We start from the raw sequence: 27888 nt of genomic DNA, 5'->3' as shown, positions 1-27888 counted from the left end.
ACAAGGGATGCCTGAGGTGCCATATGCTTTGGTAGTAGGTAGTCTAATGTACACCATGTTATGTACATGACCAAAAATTGCTTTTTCAATTAGTGCAATAAGCAAATATCAATAAAATCCTAGAAAAAGACATTGGCCAATAACAAAAGCTATCCTGAAGTATTTAAGGAGGACTAAGGAGTTAATACTGGGTTATAGGGGTTTAGAGTTAATGCTTAAAAGATACTCAAATTTTGATTTTTAGTGAGATTTAGACAATAAAAAGTCTACGTTTGTATTTATCTTTATTTGTAATAGAGGTGTAGTCAATTAGAATAGTGTCAAATAGTCGACTACTGCAAACTTTATTACAGAAGCTGAATATATTGCCACTTTAGAAGCTACAAAAGAGGTTGTTTGGATGCGTAAATTCGCTACAGAGTTAGACATAGTTCCTCAGATAAGTCAACCAATAATTATATTTGGTGACAATACTAGTGCTATTGCATAGGCAAAGGAACCAAAAACACATCAAAGGTTAAAACATGTTCAACGAAATATCATATTTTGAGAGAATTCGTTAGAGTTGGAGATATTGTTATTTAGAAGAATGCTTCGAAAGACAATCTTATAGACCCACTAACTAAAGCATTGACGTAAAGACTGTTAGATTAACATCTAGAGCAGACAAACATTAGATAATACAACAATTGGGTTTAGTGCAAGTGGGAGTTCTTGTTAGAGTATGCCTTAGAAACCAATCACTTTGTCAATTTCAGAGAGATATATCATGTATATACGTTTATTCATAAAGGAAGAGTTCTATTATACTTCACATGTTTATTGCATCACTTTTACATATATGTTGTAATTGTATATTACATTCATATAAACTACATACATATGACATGTGAGAGGTCTAAATGAGTTTTCATAAGCATCATCAAATCATTCCCTGTATAGGTAATCTGTTTGGGCAACAGTATTGCATAATGGGCATATGTTATATTATTATTATATATCAGTGGATACTATTAGACATAGGTAAACAATAAAACCATTCAATGGTTGGAGAACTAATAAAAGGTTATTATATTATATTGTTTATCAAACGTGACTGCTAAACGATGATCACATAGACATTAATATGTAGTCAATGATATATCATAAATTATACTAGTGTATAGATCCTTTGAGTTGACATATCACGATTGTACTTCGTTATAGAATGTATAGTTCATATCGTATATACCATGAGGCTAATCATGTCTCATTTAGAAGCCGATTTGATCATATATTGCTTGAGTGACAGGATAGGCGATGATCATATAAGGATTCATCGATTTGACTGCTCTCAAGTTCCCATATGAATATCAGAAAACATAATAATTTAAAACACTGGCTAGTACAAATAAAAGTCTACATGAAAAGAGTTTCGATGTGGCATGTTCTGATGTATTACTTGATATTCGAAGAGATTAAATATTGGATTTTGACATTCTATGAATCCAAGTTTAATCAAGACATAACAACTGAGGGATTGGACTACATGGTAAATATGAGTAAAAAAAGTTCATTTGATATTATGTGAAGCTTGTACTTCATTATAATGTAGGGGTCACGAGACATTGCTAGATGACACCACATGATCATTGGGAGCTTCATTTTATAGAGAAAAATGAAGTATATCAGTTTACAATAGTTTTGGGTTATACAATAATATAATGAAACGTATTATTCGATATGGGGCTTACGGCTACATCACTATGAACCTTGAAGGTCACATCTATATTTCAGGAAGAAAATGATGTTATGAAGATGAAAATATTTATTCACGATTGGCTAGCACTTTTCGAGGATAAAAATGACGTTTTTCGAATAACATTCGAAAAAGCGGTAAAATTATCATTTTACACTTTTTAAATTGTTTAGAAAGTTGAATGAATAATTTTGGGCACAAATTATTCAACATTTGTCAAATTATAATTTACTCTTAATTATCAACCAATAAGAAATGGACACATGATTTAACAAGATAAATATCAAGTTTAAGCTTAAAAATGGGAGAGAAAAATAAAAAGAAAAAAAAGTTTTTCATTTTCATCTTCCTTTAGCCATGAAAGCCTCCACTTTTCTTCCTGAAGGGTGTAAGTCAAAATATTACTTATTTTAGTGATTTAAGCTTCCTAACTTTAAATTAAATTATAAGGTACAAGATAGTTTACATATTTCTATACTTGATTTCTTGAAACAACATGTAAATTTCATATTACCATTGTTGCATATGATGTGAACATGATCTATATTATTTAATTTTGTTACAAAATCCTATAAGCTTGTTTACATGAGTTATCAAATTGGGTTATGGAACTTGATATGCTTAAAAATTAGTATTTGTGATTTTGTGCTTGTTTGTTACTTATGATGTGTTTGGATGATTTTAGTGGTTAGACATGCCTTACACTTGTATATGTATATATATACTCATGACATGATTAAATGCATATTTGTGCATATTGATATGGATTTCTATGACATTGCATATTTATGACATTTAGTTGCATGTTACATATCACTTAGATGTTTCTGAATGTGTTGACATGCTTGCATGTGGCTATGAGTGCTTGGGTTGCAATATGTGTTTATGATACATATGCTATATTATGCATTTTTATTAATATCTAAGTTCTGGTGATTCGAACACATGTTCAAAGTCGTTCAAACAATGAAACACATTGAAAATATCCTTAAAAAGATCAAAATATCCAAGATACATTTCTTAAGATGTTTTGATTCAAATTGCATATGTTTTGCACAAAACTGGATTTCAAGATTGAGACATCTATCCCACTTTGTGTAACAGTTGTCCTATCTATCTTTTTTTTTTAATAAAAAAGAGGAAGGATGCTTGTCCCATATTAGGGAACAACCGTCCCTCTAGTTATATAAAAGAAAATCCTAACTTTCTCCTTACAATTTTCTAGTTGCCTTCACCCAAGTATTTTATCCCTTATATTTCGACCATTGTCATCATACCAAATCCATTCCCTTTACGTCATTATTGACCCTAGCTACTTTTCTAACAATTTTTTCCCATAATCATCATATTTCTTTAATATTTTAGGTGTCGACAGTCGCCAAACTCCACTTTTCTAGTGACATCTTCCACACATCATCATTTCATATAACACCATTATCATCCCTTTTACATTTTGCATAACATTTTACTGAATGTTTCCACTGATTTTGATGCTCAAGTCATTTGGGAAACATTAGGCAATGTCGAGAGAGATAGGAAGAATGTTAAGTAAAGTGCATTGCATAATCCTATCATGCAAATTATGATAACATATACCTTCAATACACGAGACCAATCCAATGGTCAAGTGACATTAAGGGATCTTGCATTGTTGAATACGACCTTCCATAGTTATCAGATGGATACAACTCATTAGATTAATGCTAAAATTAGTTCGATTAAGGATGTTATGAAGGGAGTTTTGAGTTTAACACTATTATTACTATGATTATTGAGGGTCTTAAGGATCTACCTAGAAGAAAGTGACCAACCATATGTAAAGAGATTTTTCGAGAGGGACTACATTGGTTTTGACACCATTTCTTAGATGAACATGATCCATTACCTTTCTTAAGGTAGGTGGTAATTATTTAGCCTCAACCCGACCTGCCTACATAGCTTGTATAATCAAATCTTCAACCTGTTACTTTTCAAGAAAATGAATGACATTCTTATCATTCGAGTCCTTTTTAGCCTACCTCTAGTTGTAGGTGGATGCATCCTCATTCAGAGTTAGTTTTAGATATTGAGTCACACCTTTTTGGATCATATGTTTGGGTTCATGAACTCTATAAATTAATCAGTGCTTACGTTGCATTATGACATGCATGAGTTATAGAATGATTTACATGGGTTATATACTGGTATGCAAGGTTATGATCACTACCTCCATTCCATGGAATCTCTTTTTTAGTAGTATATTCATGACTATCACCTCAGTTCCAATAGTAAGTCTCCACCTCCATAGGATGAGCCATGATTCTCCCTTCATGCATCATACATTTCATTGCATCTTATCACATTGCATAGTTTTGAGGAACATTTATTTTTTGACATTTGCTACTTTTTATGTTTCATTATATAAATGGATACTATGGTTTATTTTACTTTGTTACTATGCTTGCTTATATTGCTATTGAAAATGTTTTTGATGATGCTATGTCATAATTCATATTATTGACATGATGGATATTATAGATTGGATTTGTTGTTGATGATGATATTGAGAAGTTAGGTTGATTAATGTTGATTGATATTGAAAGTATTTTTCTCTTGTTCGTAATTATGGGATTTCTAAAAAACAAAGGAAACTTTGTCGAATTTTTGTTTTGATTTATCACAAAAATAAGGAGAGATTAGTTAAGTTTAAGTTTTATAAAACTTTCTTAAATGGTTAAATGAAATGAATTTTAAAGATTGTTTGTAATTATGAGTTTTAAAGGTTGAGTGGTATAATGGTTATGGAAAAAAAAAAAGATTGATTTTGTTTATAACAAGTTGAGAACCAAAACATTGTATTGCCTAAAGGAGAGTTTTTCAAGTGAAAGGGAGTTTTAAATTATTTCTAAAATTTTTCAAACTCTTTAAATTATTTTTTAATATTTAAACTTAAATTTTGTCATCAATCAAAAGAGGAGAGATTGTTACACCCCTAGATGTTTTGATTATATCATAATTAAGTTTAAGTTAATCAATGTTTGTTGAACTAACTAAGTCTATAGTATAAAATTCCTATTACCAAAATATGGATGAAATGTAGATCTTTAAGTTTTTCAAGTACGAGACGCTCGTCGCCATAAGTGGGACTCCTATCCCCAATGGGACTCTAGTTCCTTTGCTCATCTCATGCTTGTCTTTAGAAGTCTGGAGCTCTTCATGACCATGTTAGAAAATAACCATGTGATGTCCGTCCCCTCTCTAGTTCATTCAAAAATAAATTTGGGATGGTTAATAAAGTTAACATGGTCAAACGTCTATCCCTCTGCTTGTCCCTTACTCATCCTCTTAGGTTTGAGGCTTTATGGAATTTTAAGGTTTAAAGAAAGACGCTTATTCCTTGAGTGACGCATTTTAAGAATTCGACCATTGGACGTATGTTTCAATTTTGCCAAAGTCTGAATGTGTAAGAAGATGTTGGTCTAGTCATGTTTTCAAAGCCAAAACATCATTTTCACAAGTTAACAACTATTAAAATGAATCCAACAAATCTTTCAAGTGTCAAAGCTATATAAACAAGTTAGATTGAAGTCAAAAGAGTTAGAGAACATATAAAAAACATTCAAGAATCATTATCTCAATCTCTAAGCTCTTAATCTTTCTTTAGAAATAAAAAACTCGTATCTTTAAGAGAAAAACTTGTACAAATAAGTAAAATCAGCTTATTAAAGGCACATTCTACTTGTAAATCTTCTTTTTAATTACTCTTGGGCAAAATCCCATATCACTATTGTAAAAGGGCACAATCCCAATTCAACTAATGTAATTCAAAAGTGATTCAAGTGGAAACGTTAAACCGCTTACTTGAAGAAGTGGACGTATAAGGCTTGGATGAAAAGTTCCAAACCACTCTAAAATCCTAAGCATTCTCTAGACTCTACTCTTTTATTTTATGCTTTGGTTGTTCATTTGATTGTTGTTGGTAGAATTTTGAGTAAAAATCGCATTTGGTAAATTTGGTGTTTATATTTTTTATAATCCTCTTCAACCCCTCTCCTCCTTTACCCAACCCCTCGCCGACCCTCCAAGGATTAATTTGCATTAAAAGGTTTTTAGTAATGTTTTTCCAAATATGGCCTTTTTAGTGTGAATAATGATATATCCAAAAATAGATCTTAAATCATCTTTACAGCCACCAAAACTTGATCTTTGGTAAGTTTCATTACCTTTTAAACCACAACCTAACATTAAAAAACTTTGATTTGAGAGGTAAGGATTAAAAACCTTAAATGCAAAAGTAATATCAGACTTCATGCATACTTATGCATTCACTAAGTTTTCAATAGCATCATCATAAGAGATATTTTACATGAATTCTCTTTCAACCTCATTTTATAGACCTTTAGACAATGTTTGATGCTAAATTATCTCCTTTCACAACAGACAGACACACAACTTGTCTTGGAATTCTACATGTTAGGGTTTTTAAATACACAATTTAAATATGCATTTAAGATTAGTGAATACATCCACAGGTCCTTTCAAAAGGAATCTTAATACCAATACTTAATGATGTATCTTCAAGATCTTTCACATCATAAGTCTTGGATAAAAATGACTTGATCTTATGAAACAAGTTGATATCTTTACTACCAACATATTGAATCACATTGTAAAAGATAAATTTGCTTTACTGATCTTCATATACCTATGTTGGTCCAATTGTTCTTTTTGAGGTCATGTGAAATGCATTTTATTAAATTTGAGACACCATTGTCAAGAAGTCTATTTCAACCATAAATAGATCTATTAAGATTGCATACCAAAAGCTTCATTCTTAATGTTTTCAATAAATCTGATTGCACCATATAAATTTCTTTACTGAGAATTATGTTAAAAAAGGTAGTTTTTACATCTTTCTGGTGAAGCTTTAGTCCAAATGAGGTAGCAATGTTATCAAATTGTTACATGAGATTTCATACTTCATTATTAATAATATAACTTATCTTTTTCTCAGATAGCTATAAAACATTTTTTAGATTGATAATTCAAGAAAACTTCTGAAAGTTTTGTTGGATTAAAAAATTTGACTAACTACATAATCTTCCTTATTTAGATACATATAATATATTTAGTAAGAGCAAATTATCACTTTATAATAGATTTTCTTATCAAAGTTTCCATAACTAATTCAATCATATTTGACTCATCTATTATGAGATTACCAGTTAGTTCTTTAGTGGAAATATCTTTTAAAGCGATCTCATATTTTATAGGACATTGTAAACATATCAACTCCCACTATTAATTTGGTCATGACACCATAATACCTTATAGACAGTGGAAGAATTAGTGGATTTACATCACTTTTCTTAAAAAGTGAAAGAATGTCACTTTCAATAATGTTAAGATCCAAGAACTTTACTAAATTGGAGTTAGTAACTCTAATACCTCAATTAGGGCTATAGATACTATATGCTTTGGAATGTTCATATGACTATGATGTAACAATGACTTGTTCTTGAATCTAATATCTTTCTTATATAGATCCTTACTTAAGCAGACTATCCCTAACTTAAACAATTTTTTTGGCTAGGTTCTCTTAATGTTCAAAACTCAAATTAAATATAGGGCATAGATATTCAAGGAGTTCCATTTAGAATACCATATGTCATTTTGATTGCTTTGCCACTTGGATACTCAGTCACAATTGTTTTTCATCATAACTCTACACTATGACAAACTTTTTCAGCTATATCATTTAAAGTCCCAAAATCTTAGAAATTTGGCAAAATATCTATTATGCTCATTTTGATAACATCAATGTCCACATATTTTTCCAATCTAAATATGGGTTCCTACTCATCTAGACTTCATTTTTTGACCAACTTTATATAAAAAGACTTTGATCCTTATATATATGTCATAAGACTAGTACTCTTTATTGTTACTTTTTCCTTTATAATTAATGCATTAATTAAGTAACCTACTATGCTATTTTCTAATTTTCTTACTCAACAACACATTTATAAATCAGATTAATAATACTTCATATATAATTTTAAAACATATAATTAGTCTTGATTTGACCAAAGTTAGATACAAGTTTTATGGTGTCTTTTAAACTCTAACTAAACACTAATTACTTTTTTATTCCTTTTGGACTATTAAATCTTGTTTGAGTTATCCTACTTACTAAACGAGTATCTCTGATATTATAAGATATTTGACTAATCTTAGTGACAAACTTCTTAACACTTATGGTTTAAGGTAAACCTCTAATGAGATAATCAACAGTGGATTCTTTATGACAAACAAACTTAACCTGATGGTTGCTCCTACTCAGTATAAAAATCATTTTATTCAATTGAACTTTTATCATTGGACAAAGGTGGTTTGTCAACTTGTTAGGGAAAATTTATATCCTTAATTATTAGTGCAAATTCAATATCTTATCTCCAACTTTTTTAAGTTAAAGTTAGTTAGACCCTCTATTGTGGTATTATTATTATTCACAATCATAGAGTTTATTAAAGATGAGATACAATAAACAATATCATTGGCAAATAAATAGCCTCAAAACTCTGTAAGCTATTATCCACGAACGTTTTAGACGTATAATCATATAATAAATCACCTTTGGCCAGAGAATACAACATGCAATTAAGGCCTGGAGTATAAGGTTACAAACAAGGAGAACATATAACTTTTAAACATTCTATCACCTTGGGCAAATAAACCCCCTTGTTTATTACTCTTTTTCACACCAATAGGAAAAACATATGTCAATTGAAAATTACAACCACCTTGAGCTAAATTGAAATATTCACAGCCAATGTAATTCCATGATAAACTCATGTAACAATTAATTTTAACACACACAATGACCACCTTTAGGTAGAAAATTGTATGCATCAAATTGAAGACTGCCTTTTTCACCAAATATAGAAATTTCATAAGCTTCCATAAGTGCACCACTTTGATGATTGAATATTTTGACAATTTACAATAATTTTCATTGAGATTAAATAATATTGTCAAAATTAAAATTTCATAAGATATGACATAGAATTATCTATGACAATCCTAATTAAATATTGCAACAAATATGTATTACTAGGAAATAATCAATGTAACGTTAAAATCTCATAAGCTACACCTTATAGGAAATCCTAATGGATCATCATTAAACCACCTTGGGGCAAAAAAAATGACATATTATTAGAATCTCAAACACAAGGTTAAAGTTATAAGGAGGACTTTCAAAACATATAATTTTCGAAAGAAATATCACATTTGGGAAGATAAAACTTCTTAAACTATTGTTCATCCTTTATTTAATAAGAATACACATGTCATTTGAATAAGCCTAACCACCTTTGAGTGTATTACATTTTTCTTGACCAACATTTCCAAAATTAACCTTATGTATTAAAAATTGAAGAATGTATCATTACCAAAGGAAAAATTTTATAAGTCTTAAGAATGTAACATTTCGGCAATTAACATCATGAAAACTCATAAAATTATTCCAATGATACTTAAGCAAAATTATCTTAATCAAGATTTCATGAGACACAAAACTTTATTATCTTTGACAAGCTTCCTTAAAATTGTTACATCTTACCCAGTGAACAGTAATCTTGACCTGATATGATAATTTAATCATGCACGATAGAGTTGATATTATACTTAAACTTATCAATCTTAATAAGTGAAGGGTACCTTATGCCATAATATTCATTCTAAATTTAAATTCTCGAAATAGAGACCTACAAGTGTCTCATATGTTTTTGCATGGCACCTCAAGCCATTTACATGCTACGACAAGTATTTCATGCAATTTATGGGTTATTGCTTCCCTTTCACATGCTATTACACATTGTCACAAGTCTTTATTATGCTTCACATGCTACTTTAGACTTTACACACACTTTAATGTGTCTAAACTAACATTTTTGCTCTTATATACACCGTTTTAAAAAGGTTAAAAAACTTATTCCCATCCAAGGTATAGTGAAAACCCAAAGTGACCCCTTCTAATTTTTAAAAACCCAAATACCCACCTATCTGTTAGTTATAATCAAGGGTAAAATCGTTAATTAAATATTTTTATTTAAACAAAGAAAACTTGATTTCTTTTTTCCCCCTTAGTTTTAAAAACTAATCATTTCCCCTTTTTTATTTAAACAAACAAAAATTAATTTCTTTTTTCCCTCTTAATTTTTTACCCCCATTATATATGGTTTTTAAAGTTTTATACTTTAGAATAAATAACAGTTCCTCTCAAACTCTGAAACATTACACATTCATCTCTTCTGTTTCCTTGGTGGTTTCCTAGTGTGATTGATGTGAGCTCAAGTTTGCATGTCAATATAAGCTTGAGTTATCTAAACATAAGGGAAGCAAGTTCTCTATATATTAGCTTAACATGTGTTATCTACATGTCGTTTTTAAAGTGGGTTTTTTGCATGTCATGACGGAGCCTAGGCTTCTGTGATGGCCACAAAGACGATTGTAAATGTGGTTTAGTGTCATGATGATATTATTTAGGTTGCCAATGCTTGCATCTAACTAAGCCTTAACTCGGAGCGTGACTAGCTAGTCTCTAACTTCATGTTTGTTTCTAATTGCTCATAAGGATGAGGATCTTATTTATTGATAGTATTTACTTAGTATAATGTGACACCCTACCCTGAATTCTTGTCCCTAAGAGTAAATTGTTACTTACTATCATCGAATCACAAGCAAATATCACAATTAAAATATATGCTCAAAAGAATCATTTAACTGAATAACCTCAAAATCCTTACTAATAATGGAATTGATAAACGAAAAGCATCCAACTCAAAATTCAAACAAATAAAAACCAATATGTGTACTAAATAAAATCCAACATCAATGATAACAATCATAGTCATAATGATAACAATAATCAAGTCCTAAAATGAGTCTGTCTACTGCATGCTACTTTATCACTGACCAGTTGCCTCATCACCATTACCTCTATGTCTTTCACGTGAAAAATCAAAAGAAAGGAGTGAGTGATAAACATTTAGTAAGAAGGGATGATTTATCTTATAGTAATCCAATAATTTATTTTTCCCTTTCATTTTTATTCTACGTATCTTAAGTTTATTTTCCATTCAATTCTAAAGTAGATCATATCTCAGCCAAAGGAGAGAAAATCAGTATCCACTTTTGTGGCCAATCTCTAAGACTTTCTAGTCCTAGTTATCCTATCTGGATGCCAACTAATAGACTCACAATTATGAAATTTCAATCTATGGACCCTGATCTATAGATTATCTATGTCCTACTAAGTCTTAAGCAAATCCATATAATCAAAGTCCTAACAATTTTATCTATGGGAAGCGATCAACAAACTATTTCTTACCCTATCTATGGTTATATAACTATGTCATGAGTACTCTTTCATATCAGCTTAGAGTTTTGTATATCTAAGTTCCATAGGCAATGACTCATTTATATTTCATAAGATTATCTATTCCCTAACAATACCTAATCACTTGAAATTATAATTCGAATCATTTGGTTCTTCTCACTTATACCTGGGTTCATATATTCATTCCACATGACCAATCTATCTTACTGTATCTTGGGCATTTCTTGACACCTCAATAAGCTTTAATTTCTTTTCAATTTTTTTTGGAAAATCCTATGCATGACTACCATAATCCGATTACAGGCATACATAATTTCTTCTATGTATGGTCGTACACTCTACTATATATGGGTGTGTTTAATTCCTTACATGTATGACTATAACCTCGCAAGCATGGGCATATAATCCAATTTCTTTAGTGTATGGGTATGCCTCTTTTAAGTGTACTTTCATGCATTGACCCTTAAACTATTCTTCTTCTTCCTTTTATGAAATTCTAAAGGCAAATAAGGTAAATTCAACCAACCATGCACAATTATGCATCACGTGATACACAGACATACATGACGTCATTTGTTTCAAGTTCAGGTCATAAACAATCGTGCGGTATGATCACACATTTTTCCTTTTGTGATTCTAAATCTTTGGACATTAATGTGTGCTTTGAACCGTTTTGAGACTGCATCGATATATACATGCATGAAAATGATAAAGGCATTCTTGCTTAAACCTTTTAGCTTAAAAAGCCAACCTGTTTCAATTTCCCTAGTTAGCCCCTTGAGCCTTACAAAGCCTTTGATTCTTTGAGCTAAAACCATATTACAAACCCAAGCCTTCAAGTAAATATCCTCACCTAACCATGAATGTTAACAAGACATTTAAACTAAATTTTATTGCTTGGTGAATTTGCTATCTTGAAAAATTTAAGTGTGGGGGGAAAATGGGACTTAAATGCATTAGGATAAGATTACAAAAAGAAGTTGGCATGAAGAATTGTTATGGCTACTACCTTATGTTGTTATCTTTACTCTAAAATTCTCTTAATTGTTGAAAAAAGAAAAAAAATAAAAAACAAATAAAAAAGGAGAAAAAAAAAAGAATTTGAATGAAAAAAATGGTAGTAGCAAGGAACTACAAGAGAAATGTGGTGAATGTAATGGTTTAAGCCTTAGATTTTTGTTCCCTCTATGCGTTTAAATGTTTTGTTAATACTTATGGTTTTAACCTTTCGTATCTATTAATTCTCACCTTTACCCGAAGCCCTATTACAACCTAAAATAATTATCTTGCTTCATAGAGAAAGGGTAATTATTAGTTGGAAAAAGGGAACACTTTGTGATAAGATAAGAATATTCAAGGAAGAGACAGAGGGAAATTTGGTAAGGATAAATATGTATATATATATTTCCTTTTAGGAAGGGATTATTTTTATTTTTTTATTTTTATTTTGAGCTTATTTGAAGGAAGGCAGATCAGAGGATGACATATAGTGGTTGAATCTTTTCTCTTGTTTGAAGGGATCTGAAACCATGAACTACAAGGATTGTGAGACTTTTGTTCTTTAATGTTTCTTATTAATTATTCAAGTATTGATTATTTTTTTGTATTATTTATTATGATTTTATTAGTTGATTGCTAAAATGTGCGATCTGTTTATCAATTAATATAATCTATTGCTAGTTTAGATGTTGAATCTGTAATTGTTCAATCTATTTAATTGAAGTGGTAACTAAGATTTATTATTTGTTACGTCAAGAACTATAACTACTAGGAAAATAATCAATTGGATTAAATGTAACATTGTACGCTTGTGTTGTCTTGTTTCGTTGGTCTTTCTAATTCTTAATGCTATTGTTTAATTAAATTCGAGATTGTACCCAAGTTGTTAATCAATAAAGGTTAACTGGAATACATATTTTTAGTTAACTAGTCATATGGAAAGACATGTAATTAATATCATAACGGATATTTGAATAATTAATTTGATATTTTTGGGCGTAGATGATCAATCGTAGTTTCAATGGTGGATATGACCGTAGACCAAGGTTTGTTTAATTGATTATTTATTTCAGATTATTTTATCAATTTTTATTTACTATTTTTAATTATAATTTGTATTCAATTCAGAAACCCCCAGTTTTATTGTTTTGCGAGATAAGTAATGGCTTACTAATTGGAACTCTTTGAGGGAACGATCCTTACTTTTCTATACTACAATTTTGTTATAGGAATTTAGGATTTTAATTTGGGTGTCGACGACAGCACTTGCCACTCATCTTCGACAATAGCACTTGCCACTCATCTGCATTACTTGGTAACTTGAGTATAGTTGAACCTTTGAGAAGATGAAGTCAATGCAACCACACAAAGTGTTTTTAACACACAACTTTAACCCTGGTTCAGTTGCAAGTACAAGAGTTGAAGAGGGTTGCCTTTCTATTTATTGATATAAGTGAAATGTTGCATTTTGTGTTAGAATCAAAATGCACTATTTTGCTTCTAGCTCCTTAACATTGGAGGCAAAATCTTGCTTGTTGTATCCCTAGATTACGGTTCAGTTTTTGAATTATCCCTTAAATCTTTATGACTTGTGGACATGAAATATGCATGTGTTGATGTGTGTTTTCATGTTATGTTTTGTTTTTTTGGTATGAATATGATCCCTATGTGTTGGCTGTGATGGAATCTTGCATGCTATAATCCTTAATTTGGGTTCAATGCTTGCAAACAAAGTTAAGCTCTTGAATTTGAAATCTTAAGCTTGATCCACACATTTTGCATAAGTTTTGAAGATGATTTGCATGGTTTACATGAATCTCGGTGTGCTACATAAGTGGATTTTTATTTTTATCCTTTTGTTGAATGTGGATTTCATTGTTGCATCAAAGTGTTTAGCATGTGGTTTTGATGTTGTTGGGCTGAATAGTAGGTCATGTTTTGGCCAAAAAATCTGCCTTCCAAGGGCATTGATGAGCTTTCAAAAGGTACCTCGTGAAAGTGTCACATACGTTCTTGAATGTGATATGTTTACGTTACGTGTTCGGGTTGGTTTTTTGGTTGAAAAATTAGGTCACAAATTGCTCAAGAACTAGCCTATAAAGAGATATTCGCATTTTATGTGTTTATATGGGTTGGTTGATAGGCCATGTTTGGCCCAAAAATCGGTTTAGTAGGCATGTCAACAAGCTTTCTAAAGGTACGCCATGAGACTATTGCACACACTCTTGAACATGATGCATTTAAGTAACGAGGCCTCAACTCACTTGAGAATCATCCTATAAATTCATTTTGAGGTTGTCAATTTTAATTTTTAAGAAATTCTTTTTTTGTTGTCATAAATAGGTTTGAAATAAAGTTTCACATATGATAATAGAAAACATGCTGAATTTTAGTTGATTTTGGTGATATACACCCAGATTTTAGCTGGGTAGAATTGTTTATCAACCTATCAATTCGTATGTCTATATATAACTGAATGTCATACTTCAAGGAAAAAAAATATATGAACGCAACTTCAAAATTTTTAGAATTACCATATGATTAAGATAGAAGCCTGTTGCGGTGTTGAACGATTCCCAAAAGGTTAGATACCCAAGGAAAAGATTTAATGCAAATATGAAAGATTTCTTAGGGGTTAGATATCCAAAGAAAAATTTTAATATGAATACAAGGGAAGCCAGATAGAACGGTTTGATACGAACATGAGATAGATCCTTTAAAGATAAGATACTCAAAGGAAAAATTGATATAAACATAAGAAAGATACATGAGAGGTTAGACAATCGAGGAAAATAATAAATATGATCAAAGAGAGAGAAAATCCTAAGTAGAGGATATATTAGACTTGAGATAAGTCCAAAAGTGTTTTAAGAGATTAGATATTAATAAGGACTGAATATCCCACTGAGATATGAGATTTTTCGATGCCTATGGGATATTGAGGTTGAGATCATTAGGTTAGTAGGAGAATGCCCATGACTTAGGCATACTTGTAGATAAGGTAAAGTTTAACAGTTAATGTCTTTAGATTAAAAGATACATTATTGATATGATCGTAGGTCTATTGAATGGCTAAGACTTCTTGGGACGTAGATAGTCCATTGATTTGGTTGTCCAAGTTTTACCAAGGCGTAGCTAGCCCATTGATTTAAAAGGTTTAGGACTTACTAGGTCGTAGGTAGTCCATTAATTGGGGCTCCACCAATTGATTTAGCTAAGACCCTAAGTCTATTGAATGACAATGAGTGAATGGACAACTCGGACTAGAGAAAGATTGCGTTGAAAATGGTCACTAGAGTGGGTGTATTGATTGCCTGGGATTCGGATTAGATACTGATAGCCTAAGATCAAGATTAAAATAACTTGAGTAGTAAAGCAAAATGATAGATTGAGATTTGAGATTGTAGAATAGATTATTGATACTTATTAAGTTTTATACTCATCCAATTCCTTTGTATTTTACGGGTGATAAAATTAAGAGTAACGATAGAGGTGAGATGATGACTCAATAATGGAGTGACATGAGAGAGATTGACTCATAGGCATAGATAGCCTAAGTAATGACTTTGATATTATGATATAAATACATGATATATTTGATTTTAAATTTCTAGTACATGGATTCATGAGATATTATATTATATGTTTAGGGATTATTTCGTGGTTATTGGTTTATTGGTTTTTATTATTTTATTAATAAAAACTTGAGGAAATATTTGAATTAAGAACATTGATTTTAAATTTAGATGACATTCATATATACTTGATATTAGTAATACTTTATCCTAATGAAAGACAAGATATTTGAGGTGGCTTTAAGGAAACCTATTCGAGCAATTACAATCAGTGACTAGCTATAAGACTAGTAAATGAAGAGCATCCTTTATCCACCAAATATGAAGGAATGCAGATAGACCTTCCATCCCATGACAATGAGAATACCTTTACTTAATAGGAAATATGTTCAAAGTCTTCCAAAAGTATTTATTCAGGCCTCTTTCGTGATAATAGGGAAACTATCTTCTCCTTCCAATGGAGATAATTCAATTATTGTAACTATCCTCTTTAGTTCAATTAGAATAAGAATAAATCTCTAGAATTATGTTTGAAGTTCTACAAATATAAAACTACTACAAAAGGAGGGAAAGACATAGAGACAGACACAAAAAATACACTCCCTCTTGTATACATTCCATTTAGAATATATTTGTAAACAATAACTTTTGTTACATTGTGGATGTAGTTTATTCAATCATCAAACATGAATTGTATTAAAAATTTTGTCTCCTTACTTTTCTTGTTATTTTATTCATTTTATACTATAGTAAACATTAAATCTCTTATTATACCCTTATAACTAGTATAATATATTGATTTAAGCAAAACTTTGAAATGTGTACTTCAATTGGTGTTGAAAAATCTCATGTGCACAATTAAATAAATAAATGTAATTATTTACTATAAATGAATGCATTTGCAATTATTTGATATAAATAGGTTTAATATTTTTGATAAAGAGCTAGTGCAATTTAGTATATGTAGGGCAAGTTTGAATTAGTCACCTTGTTTTGAGTATTGAATCTTTGTTGTTTTCCATGTTTCTTGTTTGGCTTCTTATGGACGTTGTTGAGTTAATTTTTAAAGAATTCCATGTTACGTATTCTGAGCTTATCCATGTCCGAGGTATTGCATGACAGATTGACAGTCCTCTCCCATGTAATATTATCTTCGCCAGTCAACTTCACCACATAATTCAATGTTAATTATTTAATTGTGTGAAATTATTTATTTATTTCGTCAAAATAAAATAAAAAGATAAAAATGCAACCCTGCATCCAAGAAACTTCATAGAGAGAATAAAAAGAGAATAAACCCTAAAAGTTCTATATCCGTTGGTTGAAACTATGACCTGACAATGACCAATTAACTTAATTACTTATTTTAAGTTTTATTTCATTTTCTTTTCTAAAACCTTGAGCATTCAACTCAATTATAATATAACCAAGTCTATTTAAAAATAACGGAAACATAGATGGCTTTTTTTTTCAGCTTTACCTATAACTACGGAGTAACACCCTATATATTATAAATTAATATGATATTATATATTAAAATAAATTATATAAACTTATTTATACAAATAAAATATTATTTTAAATTTAAAAAAATAAAAAATAAATGATCATATAATTACCTAATCACAAACTATCCCCTTATTTTATATAAACAAATTTTTACGATTTATATATGTAGGCCATAGTTATACTCAACTCACTAAATTAGATTTAAAAAATCGGCATTCTCCAAACCCGCAAGAGATAATTGATTAAAATTTAATTTCTCCTTCTCTTTTTTGGCTTATTCCTGGTATACTATCTTAAAGTCTTTGAAAAAGAGGGTAAGCATTTCGCCAAACTGCAAAGATTCTGATACCTTCAAGACAAGTGCAATGGCTTCTTGTTCTTCACCTCGTCATGTAAAGTATGATGCTTTTCTTAGTTTTAGAGGTGAGGACACTCGGGACAATTTTACTAGCCACCTCCATGCAGCTTTGTGCCGAAGAAAAATTAGAACTTTTATTGATAATGAACTTAGAAGAGGAGATGAGATTTCGCCATCTCTTTTGAATGTAATCGAAAGATCAAAGATTTCGATTATTATTTTCTCTAAAGGCTATGCTTTTTCTCGATGGTGCCTGGAAGAACTTGTGAAGATCCTCGAGTGCAAGAGAATTTACGGTCAGATTGTCATACCGATTTTCTATCATATAAAACCGTCAGAATTACGGAAGCAAGGGAGGACTTTTGGAGATGAGTTTGTTGAGCATGAAGGAAGACTTGGGGAGAAGCAAGAGATGCTGCAGAGATGGAGAAATGCATTGACCGAAGCTGCTAATATCTCTGGCTTTGATTCAACTGCCAACAGGTGAATGATTTTGCTTTGATATTACATTTTGAATCAAGTTCCAGTCTTACAAGGACAAATAACATTCAATTATGAAAGATAAAACTCAACTAGAACTTTTATAAACAATTCAAACAGAATTGGTATGCTTTTAATACAATTCCATCATTTTAATTGTTTGAAAACAGATTAATGATGTATACTTATAAGGACTACATTAATGTGAAATAATAAAAATAACACAAGGGTTTTTTTTTTTTTTCTAATTGGGTGTGTCCATATATTTATTTAAAATTGTTCTTCTATAGATGAAAATTGAATTTCTTAAGGAAAACCTTAAAACACAAACTGACAATGAAAATATCTATCATTATTTTACTTTTTTTGTTTTATATTATTTTTCATCACTTAAGAAACAAAATTAATCGCATAATTTAATTTCATATACGAATTTCAAACACGTGAAAATAAAAAGGTTTACAGAATTGAAAGTGATGTTTTTAATACATGGGTGTATCAAAATAATAAATCCTCTTCTTAGTAATTATTAGAATTAAAACTATGTATTTTATAAGAAAATAATTTGGTAGAGCTAACATAACACTACTCTATCTAAACTAAATTAAAATTAAAATTTATTATTTATTGAAAGCCTTATTACCCATGCAGTAATAGGTCATTTGAGCAAATATTGTTCTCTACTAAGATTTTTTCCACTTTTTATTTTATCATACAAGTTTTCAACTAATGTATTTATTATTAAAAATATGCTTTTGAATGATCATTATTTTTATTTCATACGTTATATGTTTTATGAAATGAAGTAACATCTTTTGCATTTATTCATGTTTATTGTTCTTTTTACATTTATTTTTTCAAATGTAGGCCTGAATCAAAGCTTATAGAGAAAATTGTTGAAGATGTTTTGAAGCGATTGAATGATATGTCGACTAGTGATAACAAAAACTTGGTAGGAGTAGGAATGAAAATCCAAAAAATTAAATCTTTGTTGTGTAATGAGTCAAATGAAGTATGCAAGATAGGACTTTGGGGAATGGGTGGTATAGGCAAGACAACCATTGCTAATGCAGTGTTCAACGAAATATCAGGCCAATTTGAAGCTTCTTATTTCATTTAAAATGTTAGAGAAGAATCAGAGAGACGTGGGTTACATCAATTACAAAAAGATCTTCTTTCTACAATATTGGAGGATGGCCACCTCAATGTAAGGCTCACTTTCACAAGAGAAAGACTTAGACGGAAGAAGGTTCTTATTGTTTTTGATGATGTCACACATTTAAATCAAATAAATGAATTAATTGGAAGTCTTGAAAACCTTGGTTCAAGAAGTCGAATCATTATAACAACAAGAGATAAACAAGTGTTGAAAAATTGTGGACTAGATGATGATACCATTTATGAGGTTAAAGAATTACAAGCTGGTGAAGCTTTTCAACTTTTTAAACAACATGCATTCAAGCAAAACCATCTCATTGATGAAGATTATATAAAGCTCTCAGGTAGAGTAATAAGTTACACTAAAGGTGTGCCTTTAGCTCTAAAGGTCTTGGGTTCCTTTCTACTTGATAGAGGGAAACATGAATGGGAAAGTGCGCTAGATAAATTAGAGAGATCTCCACATAGAGATATCCAAATGGTGTTGAAAATAAGCTATGAAGGACTCGATGATGAAGAGAAAAGTATATTTCTAGATATTGCATGTTTTTTCAAAGGATGGGATGAATATCTTGTGAAAAAATTTTTTTGTAAAAATTGCTCGTCGGCAAATATTACAATAAGTGTTCTCATTGATAAGGCTGTCATAACTACTTCAAACAACACCATAACAATGCATGATTTGCTTCAAGAAATGGGTCGAGAAATTGTTCGAAAAGAATCCAATAACAAACCTAGCCAACGTAGTCGATTGTGGGATAATAATGATGTTCATTATGTATTGAAAAGAAACTTGGTAAGTGCAAAAGCCATTGGCTTTCCATTTTTGTTTTACATTTTTTTATTGAAATTTACAAAAAATATTTATATAGGAGATTTATCATTTTAACTTTTCTTATACACTAGATCATGTGGTAATAGATTTGGGGTTTGGAAGAATCTTGCTGATAACGTATCATTTCATTTGGTTTGTAGGGAACTGATATAATACGAGGGCTTTGCTTTGATACATCAGAAATGAGAGAGATACACTTAAATCCTTATGTTTTTTCTGAGATGAGTAATCTAAGATATATAATAGTACATAACTCAAAGCACAGAGAAAACAATATCAAGCTACATGGTTTTGAAGGCCTTGAATGTGATTTCATAGAGTTGAGATGCTTCTGCTGGGATGATTACCCCTACAAATCGTTGCCATCGAAATTTTACCCAGAAAACCTTTTTGTACTTAAGATGCAACACGCCAATCTTGAACAACTATGGGCTGGTATCAAGGTATGTGTTGATTTCATATTGCAATTTTCTTTTACAAATTTCAAATATCAGATTTTCTAATTTGTGTTGGCAACTACTTTTCTTTTACAGAACTTTGCTAATTTAAAGTACATTGACCTGAGCAACTCAAAACATCTACTTAAGGTCCACCTTTTAGAGGCTCCAAATATCGAGAGCTTGATTTTGGAAGACTGTATAAGTTTGTCTGAGATCACTCCTCCATCTCAGAATCTCAATAAACTTATTAATTTGAATCTAAGAAACTGCAGAAGCCTTATCAGCATTCCAATTGGTATTCAATCAAAGTCTCTTAGAGATGTTATTCTCTCTGGCTGCTCTAATCTCAACGAAGCTCCAAGCATCTCGTGTGATATGGAACGAATATGTTTAGATGGAACAGCAATAAAAGAATTATCTTCTTCCATCGAATGTCCTTCCAAACTAGTTGAATTGAATCTTAAGGACTGTTCAAACCTTCAAAGTCTTCCAGGCAGCATTTGTAATTTGAAGTCTCTTCGGCATCTTAAGCTCTCAGGCTTGTCAAATCTTAAGATGGTTCCAGAGATCCCATGCAAGTTAGAAGAGTTATACTTAGATGGGACTGCAATAAAAGAATTGCCTTCGTCGATTGAGGATGCATCTAATCTAATTAAATTGGATCTCAGAAATTGTTCAAGTCTTGAGTGTCTTTCAAATGACATTTGTAAATTGAAGTCTCTTAGATATCTTTATATCTCTGGGTGTTCCAAACTATGCAGATTGCCTGACGAGATAGGAAATTTAGAAAGCTTAGAAGTGCTAGAAGCTAATGGAGTTACTATAAGAGAATTACCTTCATCAATGATACTTCTGAAAAACCTTCATGATTTGTCATTCGAGAGATGGAAGAGTCAAAAGCTGTTGTCTTCGCTATCACCCATTTTATCAGGTTTGCAATTTTTAAGGAGATTAAATTTGAATCACTGCAGTGTTACAGAGTTACCCAGTAATCTCGACCAGCTGCACTTACTCAGAGATTTAGAATTAGAAGGGAACAATTTTGAGAGCGTACCAACAAACATCATGAACCTTTCTGAGTTACGCCTCCTTAACTTAAGGTTTTGTGATCGGCTTCGATCTTTACCGAGGCTTCCGCGCAATATACAAGATCTAAAGGCAGATGGGTGCAAATTGCTGAAAACATTATCTGGTTTGACAATTCCAAGTCAGGGATATTACAAAAGGACACTCAGCTTCATCAATTGTTTTAATCTTGATTGGAATGTACTCAGAAATATTTTGAATGATTCGGTATTGAAAATGTACTCCGATAGAACTTTGTGGTTGGACTTTACTGAGGTATCTTTCAGTCTCTCTCAATCCTATGCATTTTCAAGTTCTTCTTTTATGCATGAAAAAAAAAAGGAAAGTGATTAAATAACAATTTTAATGGTGCAGCAGGGAGTTGGTAGTCGAGAAGGTTGCATGTGTTTCCCTGGAAGTGAAATCCCAGAGTGGTTTGACATTCAAAGTAATGGATCTTCCATAGAGGTACCAAAAGGTTCGTTCAATCACAAGTTTCTGGGTTGTGTCTTCTGCACAATCGTTGGTTTCCCAGATTATCATCGTTTCTTCAACGACATAGTAATTCGGTATGAGTTGCGGCTGAAATGGGAAGATAGTCACAAGACAGTTGCTAAAACAAAATTTTCGGTTCTTAAACCCAAGTACATTGAATCAGATCATGTATTCGTGGGGTATAATTGCAGTACATCTGAGTTTCATGAATTCCCCGGCAATACAGAGGCCATTATCATTTTCAACAGTCCCAACAGTGTAATAAAGAAGTGTGGGGTACATTTATTGTTCACTCAACAGACTGAGGAACCTATGAAAAGATCCAGATGTACCATCTTTAACGAAGATGAAGCACACTCCAAGAGATTGAAATCTTCCGATTTCTTTGAAGGCGAATCCAGCTCAAGGTAATTAAATAAACACATAAAACCTCTTTACAACATATAAAGAGTGATGCTCTCTCTGTCTCTACACTATTTTCAAACATATAATTGATTTCTCTCTGATTTAAAAATACTTAATTATATAATATCATGTTTAGCGATACTCATCTATCAAAAAGTCGGTCAAAAGAGAGAGTCTGTTTTAGACGGGTGCTTTCCTTTGCTTCTCAATTTGACAGAATTCACTCACTGACAAAAAAGTGTTTGATATGTTTAAGTCGAGGAAAACCCAAACCTCCACTCCACTACTGTTAAATATATAAGAGAGAATTCCATGGCTTTATTCAATTACAGTGACCAATATACAGAAAAATATTAACAACTTCTATAATTTAGTTTCTCACTATCCTACAAAGTCTCAACTACATAATATTAAAGCAACAGAGTAACAAAAATATCTCTACTACCTAACTTATCTTTGAGAAACTTTCTTAAAGCATTGAAAAAACTAAGACATAAGGTTGATGTGTGGGGCAAAGTAAGTCAACTTTGTGATTCATGATTGATGTTATTATTGTTGGAGAGAATAAAGTGTTTGAAAACAAGAATATGATTAAGAGTTCCAAATTTATTAGAATTATTTTATTGTTTTCTTATGTGTTTATATAATGAGGACTCTACTACTTCGGGCTTCTTATGTGTTTATATAATGAGAATTCCATATGTTGCTTAAAGAAACTAAAACATCATTTGAAGAATCTCAATTATCATTTATATTCTATTTTTTGGAGAGTCAATAAGTAAAATTATCATTTTGTTCATACTATTTGCTTTTTTCAAATTATCATATAATCTCATATTAATAAAAATTAAAACATAGCTTTAAATATTCCCAATTTCAAACTATTATGGACAATTTCACCTTTTTTCTCTGTTGCATTATTACTTTTCTTTCACCCTCTTCATGTTCTTCCCCGGTTCCTCTGTTCAAAAACTTCAAGTTGTTATTGACAACTCATATCAAGATGAAATAAAAGGTTATGGGGGCTAAAGATAATGATACTGTGACAATAGTGAAGAAGCGAAAACCGATGTATAGGGTTTTCAATGAATAGCGAAGATTAGTTTGTAAGTTTTCTTATTATTTTAAAAGTTAAATTGCCATTTTTAAAGTATATAGGTCTGAGTTATTATTTTTTTTTTAAATTTTTTAAAGTTTATAAATATTGAAATTACTATTCTGCCATTGTTGGTCTTTTTCAAATTGTTTTTTGGTGGAAAAGTATTGCTTATCTTGTCTAAGATAAAAAAGTGTTTTTAATACAAACTTTAGGTAAAAAAATGTAATTTACTAATTTTTGAACTCATACGTTAATAAAAGAAAATTCTAGAGAATTGTGACTGTCGTGCATTAGCTCAATAATTTTAAGTGATTATCATAAACTAACTTTATATATATCTCCTTTGGAAACATTTTATATTTATTTATTTATATATATATATAAAAGAATATTTAAAGAAAAGAATTTTATTAATATATAATTAATATCTAAGAATAAATTGGCAAGTATACTTTTATTGTTTCTTATTGGTAACTGTGTTTTAAATATGATTAGCTAAGTAATGTATCTTGACTAATGTAGGCTTATCTTTTCCTGATTCCTATTAATTGTGTCGATTTATTTCATTAATTAATTGTTTGAACATTGTTTTGATGTCTTTTTGTTTTTTCACTATATTAACAGTTTGGACCTGAAAAGGCCTGAATTGCATCTAGTACCACATGAGACGGAAGCCGTAGGAGAGTTCGATCCAAGTGCAAATGAATCCACCAGCTTTACTCTTTTGGATTTGGATGAATTCTCTCAAGTTTTTGTTGGAACAACAATGGGTATGAATGTCACAACCACTCTAGGAACCACTGACTATGCTGAGGCAGAATCTAGTACTGGAAGTGGCTGCTATTCTGATGAAGATGAAGTGATGAATAGTTGAAATTCTTTTGAAGCACGAAGCCCATATTTAATTGGTAAGTCTGGATCTCAATTTCTAAGCAAAATTTATCTGATATGTTCATTAATATTCAACAAGGAAAATAAAACTATGCAGCCAAAAATTTGTACAAATTTATTCATACAAATTAAAATAATAATTTGATATTGAATGATATGATTGTTTATATTTTCTTTTACATCAAAATCACTCAATCAGATACTACTAAATCTGATTATATAAATAAATTTGTATAATTTATTCGTATATATAATATTACTTTTAACAAGTAAGAAGCCTAATGATGTTTTTGGTTCAGTTAAAAGTATAATTATAAGGATTTCTGCAACATTTTCTGGGAAAGACAAAACTATAATCCAAGTTCAGACAATCCTTTCTTTGTACTAGTTCATAAGGTTTTATTTTATGATTTTTTTTTTTTTTCAATTAGGAATAATCTTCACAATCTAAATATATATGTTCTCATATAAATTTCATTAGAAGGTGATAAGGACACTGTGGAGTTTCTACATGTTTAAAGAATGACACAATGGATGTTGCCCAAGAGTTCCATACAAAAATAGCTCAAGACAATTCTGAGACTCACATGGTATGAGACTATTATAGATGCACTGAATTTCTTGTAGTTTATTTATTTACTCATAGTTAAGTATTGTCTTGACATGTTTGACTTACTATAATATTTTTAATTTTTCTCTTATTATAAATGATTTTGTTTTTTAACTTTATTATTAAAGATTAATTTTTAAAATATTGTTCTATATTAATACGAAGAGTTAATATTGATAGCAATATGAAAAATTAATAATGAGAGGATTTATTTTTTCATTAGACTTCCATATTAGTTTAACTCAATTATAAAAGAACTAACTTAAGATCAATGAGTTTAAATTTAAATTCAGTTAAAAAATAATTTAATTTTAGATTTAATCAAAATAATTGGATTTGGTTTATTTATCTTTGACTCAAACTCGACTAGTTGCAATATGAGCTTGAATTTGACCTCATAGATTAAATTGAGTTCAACTCTTTGAATAATATAACACCAGTACAAGAGAAAATTAGTGAAGAGTTGCAGCTTCATCTGATGTTAAAAATAGAAGAAAATGTAGCTAATGTGTACAAAATTTCATATCGAAGATAAATATAAAAAATTTGTTAGTAGAAACTATTAGAGTTATATATAATTATTATGAGAGTTATATATAATTTATTTATCATCGCATTTTATTTATTACAAGATGGGACGATCTTATTTAGTAACTAGAAACTTTTAGTTTCATAAACATCTCATCGTTGATTGTCCTCATTCTCACTTCAGCCTACGCACTGGGCGGATGACAATCTTATTGACAATCATCCCACTCTTCCACTGGGAACCATGTTCAAACATCAAAATTTCCATATCCCCAGTCATATTGCAACATGTATAGAACTCACCAATTCGGACCTCTGCCCATTTCTTTTTTGGCAATTTACTCAAATCCTCTCTGCGCTCAATGGTCTCATGATAATTTGGAATGGTGAGTTTAAAGTTCACAGGATGATTTGCAAATCCATATTCTCCGTCCTTCATCATCAACACAAAAGAAACTTGGTAAACCATCTCTGGAGTGAGGTTTTTAGCAGGGAATTTCTAGCTTACGTCAAGCCAACAAACGTTCAATAATTCAGCCATCTCAACTTGAGCACAACTGCAAAAATATAATTATTTGACTAAATATATTCTTCATTCATTATAAATAAGGTAGAAATGTTAGATGTTTTAAGGTCAAAGGAGCATTTTCCACCCAAGTTTTAATGTAAATACAAATAAATACCTGTAGGTTTTCAAAAACTCAAATATTCATCCATGAACTAATTTCTAATAGATTTTTCTATTAGAGAGTAATGTAAAATCGTTATTTTATAACTAAACTCTAAAAATTTATATCATTTTTTCCCATTGGCTTGGAAAACTAACAATTTCCTCTCAGGATTAAGTTTTGAAAAATTCACTCCCCCCCCCCCCCCCCCCCACTCTAGGGTTTTATACTTTATAATTTTTTTCTTTTGCAACCGCCCCACAGACTTTTTAAAACTTTTTTCACCCCCCACAAACTTTGTTTCATCTCTGATGGTTCAACGGATAGTGGTTGGACAATGAAAGGACAACGGTTGGATGTGGGTCAACAAACAACGACTTCACATGTCAAAGGACAATGAAAGGCAATATTTCATCGTCTAAAAGCATCAACGAAGGACGATATTTCATCGTCCAAAAGCAATGGCCTTTGACAAAGCAATAGCATGACCTTTGACGAAGCAACGACCTTCACCATCCTAGCTGCTTTCACCGCCAACAGAGTTGGTAAGGTGTTGTTGTCCATCATCAATGGTGGAGGAAAACCAATATATATACCTTTGAGTATCTGGTTTGTAAGTCCAATTCCAGTAACGTGTATCATCTCCCCAAGTAATTGAGAGACCCCTTGCATGAATGTCGAAAGCGTTAGCCCCTAAAAGCCTGTCAACCCAAAACTTCTGCAGAAAAACATTGATTAATTAATCATTAGTATTGCAATTTATTAGTGCAAAATTATGACAATAATATTGATGATGTAACTTGCCAGTTTGTTTTGAAACAAGAAAATTCCGGCGTGGAGCTGCTCAATCAGATCGTCCCAGTAGGCGTCAGTCTTGGACTCTCCTTCTTTCAGAATGGCATGGAGGTTGTGTGGGAGCTGAACTTGAGCTGAAGCCATCTCCTTATCACTAGCTCTTCTCTGTAAAATTACAAGCAACTCTCACTGATGATTTTCGTTGCTCAAGCAGACCAAGAATTTATAGCACGAGATGGTCAAGTTAATTACATTTTTCCTTCCACAAAATGTTAAGGACCTTTATTTTCTCATCAGAATCTCGTTTCACTTTATTAATTGAAATAATTGAGATTCTCTTATCTCATACCAATAGATAACATGATCCATACCCCGTCCAATATTGCCTCTCTTTACATGTAAGAAAATTCTTAAACATAATCCTTCTGGCGCATGCATGCTTTTTTTTTTTTTTATGTGAAAATTATTAAAGTTTCTAATTTTAAGGATGTAATAGCATTATTTTCCATCATTTCAGTCAATATGATTTGTTTCTAATTATATATTAAAAATTCTTAGCACTTGTTTATATTGTTTAAGTGCATAATCCACTCCACATTTTGAGATAGAAAATTCTAATTGATTTGCTGCCTTCCAAGGATTTGTACTTGTATAACTAGTCAGTAAAAACATGAATAATTCACATTTAATTTGTGTTCCTGTTTAATTCACATATTAAACACGATAGTTCAAATTTTTTAACCCAAAACATATTAAACGCGTATTTTATATGTTTTATGTATTGAAAGAGTATTAAACAACTGTTTTATTCATTTTCTTTTGTTTTTTTTTGAATTTTTAAAGAAACTCAAATGACAT

At 30.7% G+C, this 27888-nt stretch overlaps 2 protein-coding genes across 2 annotated transcripts; one reads left to right on the top strand and one right to left on the bottom strand.

Annotated features, from left to right (window-relative positions):
• The first annotated feature begins 17568 nt into the window (after positions 1-17568).
• Positions 17569-24412, top strand: LOC123203436 (disease resistance-like protein DSC1). Its single transcript, XM_044619795.1, has 7 exons — positions 17569-18044; positions 18909-19115; positions 19170-19995; positions 20175-20477; positions 20568-21815; positions 21918-22441; positions 24163-24412. Exons 1-7 carry the CDS (start codon positions 17569-17571, stop codon positions 24410-24412), a joined length of 3834 nt encoding a protein of 1277 aa, XP_044475730.1.
• A 1330-nt stretch (positions 24413-25742) lies between these two features.
• Positions 25743-27174, bottom strand: LOC123203435 (protein PHLOEM PROTEIN 2-LIKE A1-like). Its single transcript, XM_044619794.1, has 4 exons — positions 27040-27174; positions 26832-26953; positions 26091-26124; positions 25743-26000 (listed from the first exon to the last, which is right to left on the bottom strand). Exons 1-4 carry the CDS (start codon positions 27172-27174, stop codon positions 25743-25745), a joined length of 549 nt encoding a protein of 182 aa, XP_044475729.1.
• Between the last annotated feature and the right edge of the window lie 714 nt (positions 27175-27888).

This window comes from Mangifera indica, chromosome 19, assembly GCF_011075055.1.
Source record: "Mangifera indica cultivar Alphonso chromosome 19, CATAS_Mindica_2.1, whole genome shotgun sequence".
Lineage (NCBI taxonomy): Eukaryota > Viridiplantae > Streptophyta > Magnoliopsida > Sapindales > Anacardiaceae > Mangifera > Mangifera indica.
The sequence above is the reverse complement of the archived record's forward strand: the minus strand, read 5'-3'. Positions and strand labels throughout refer to the sequence as shown.

What these genes read in the sequence shown, in the direction of transcription:
- LOC123203435 (XM_044619794.1), bottom strand. Translation starts at nt 27,174, where the DNA reads ATGGCTTCAGCTCAAGTTCAGCTCCCACACAACCTCCATGCCATTCTG. An exon ending in TCTTGTTTCAAAACAAACTG is followed by an intron (nt 26,954 to 27,039) that starts GCAAGTTACATC and finishes GTTTTTCTGCAG; the next exon opens with AAGTTTTGGGTTGACAGGCT. An exon ending in AGATGGCTGAATTATTGAAC is followed by an intron (nt 26,001 to 26,090) that starts GTTTGTTGGCTT and finishes TTGATGATGAAG; the next exon opens with GACGGAGAATATGGATTTGC.
- LOC123203436 (XM_044619795.1), top strand. Translation starts at nt 17,569, where the DNA reads ATGGCTTCTTGTTCTTCACCTCGTCATGTAAAGTATGATGCTTTTCTT. An exon ending in TTTGATTCAACTGCCAACAG is followed by an intron (nt 18,045 to 18,908) that starts GTGAATGATTTT and finishes TTTCAAATGTAG; the next exon opens with GCCTGAATCAAAGCTTATAG. An exon ending in AACTATGGGCTGGTATCAAG is followed by an intron (nt 20,478 to 20,567) that starts GTATGTGTTGAT and finishes TTTCTTTTACAG; the next exon opens with AACTTTGCTAATTTAAAGTA.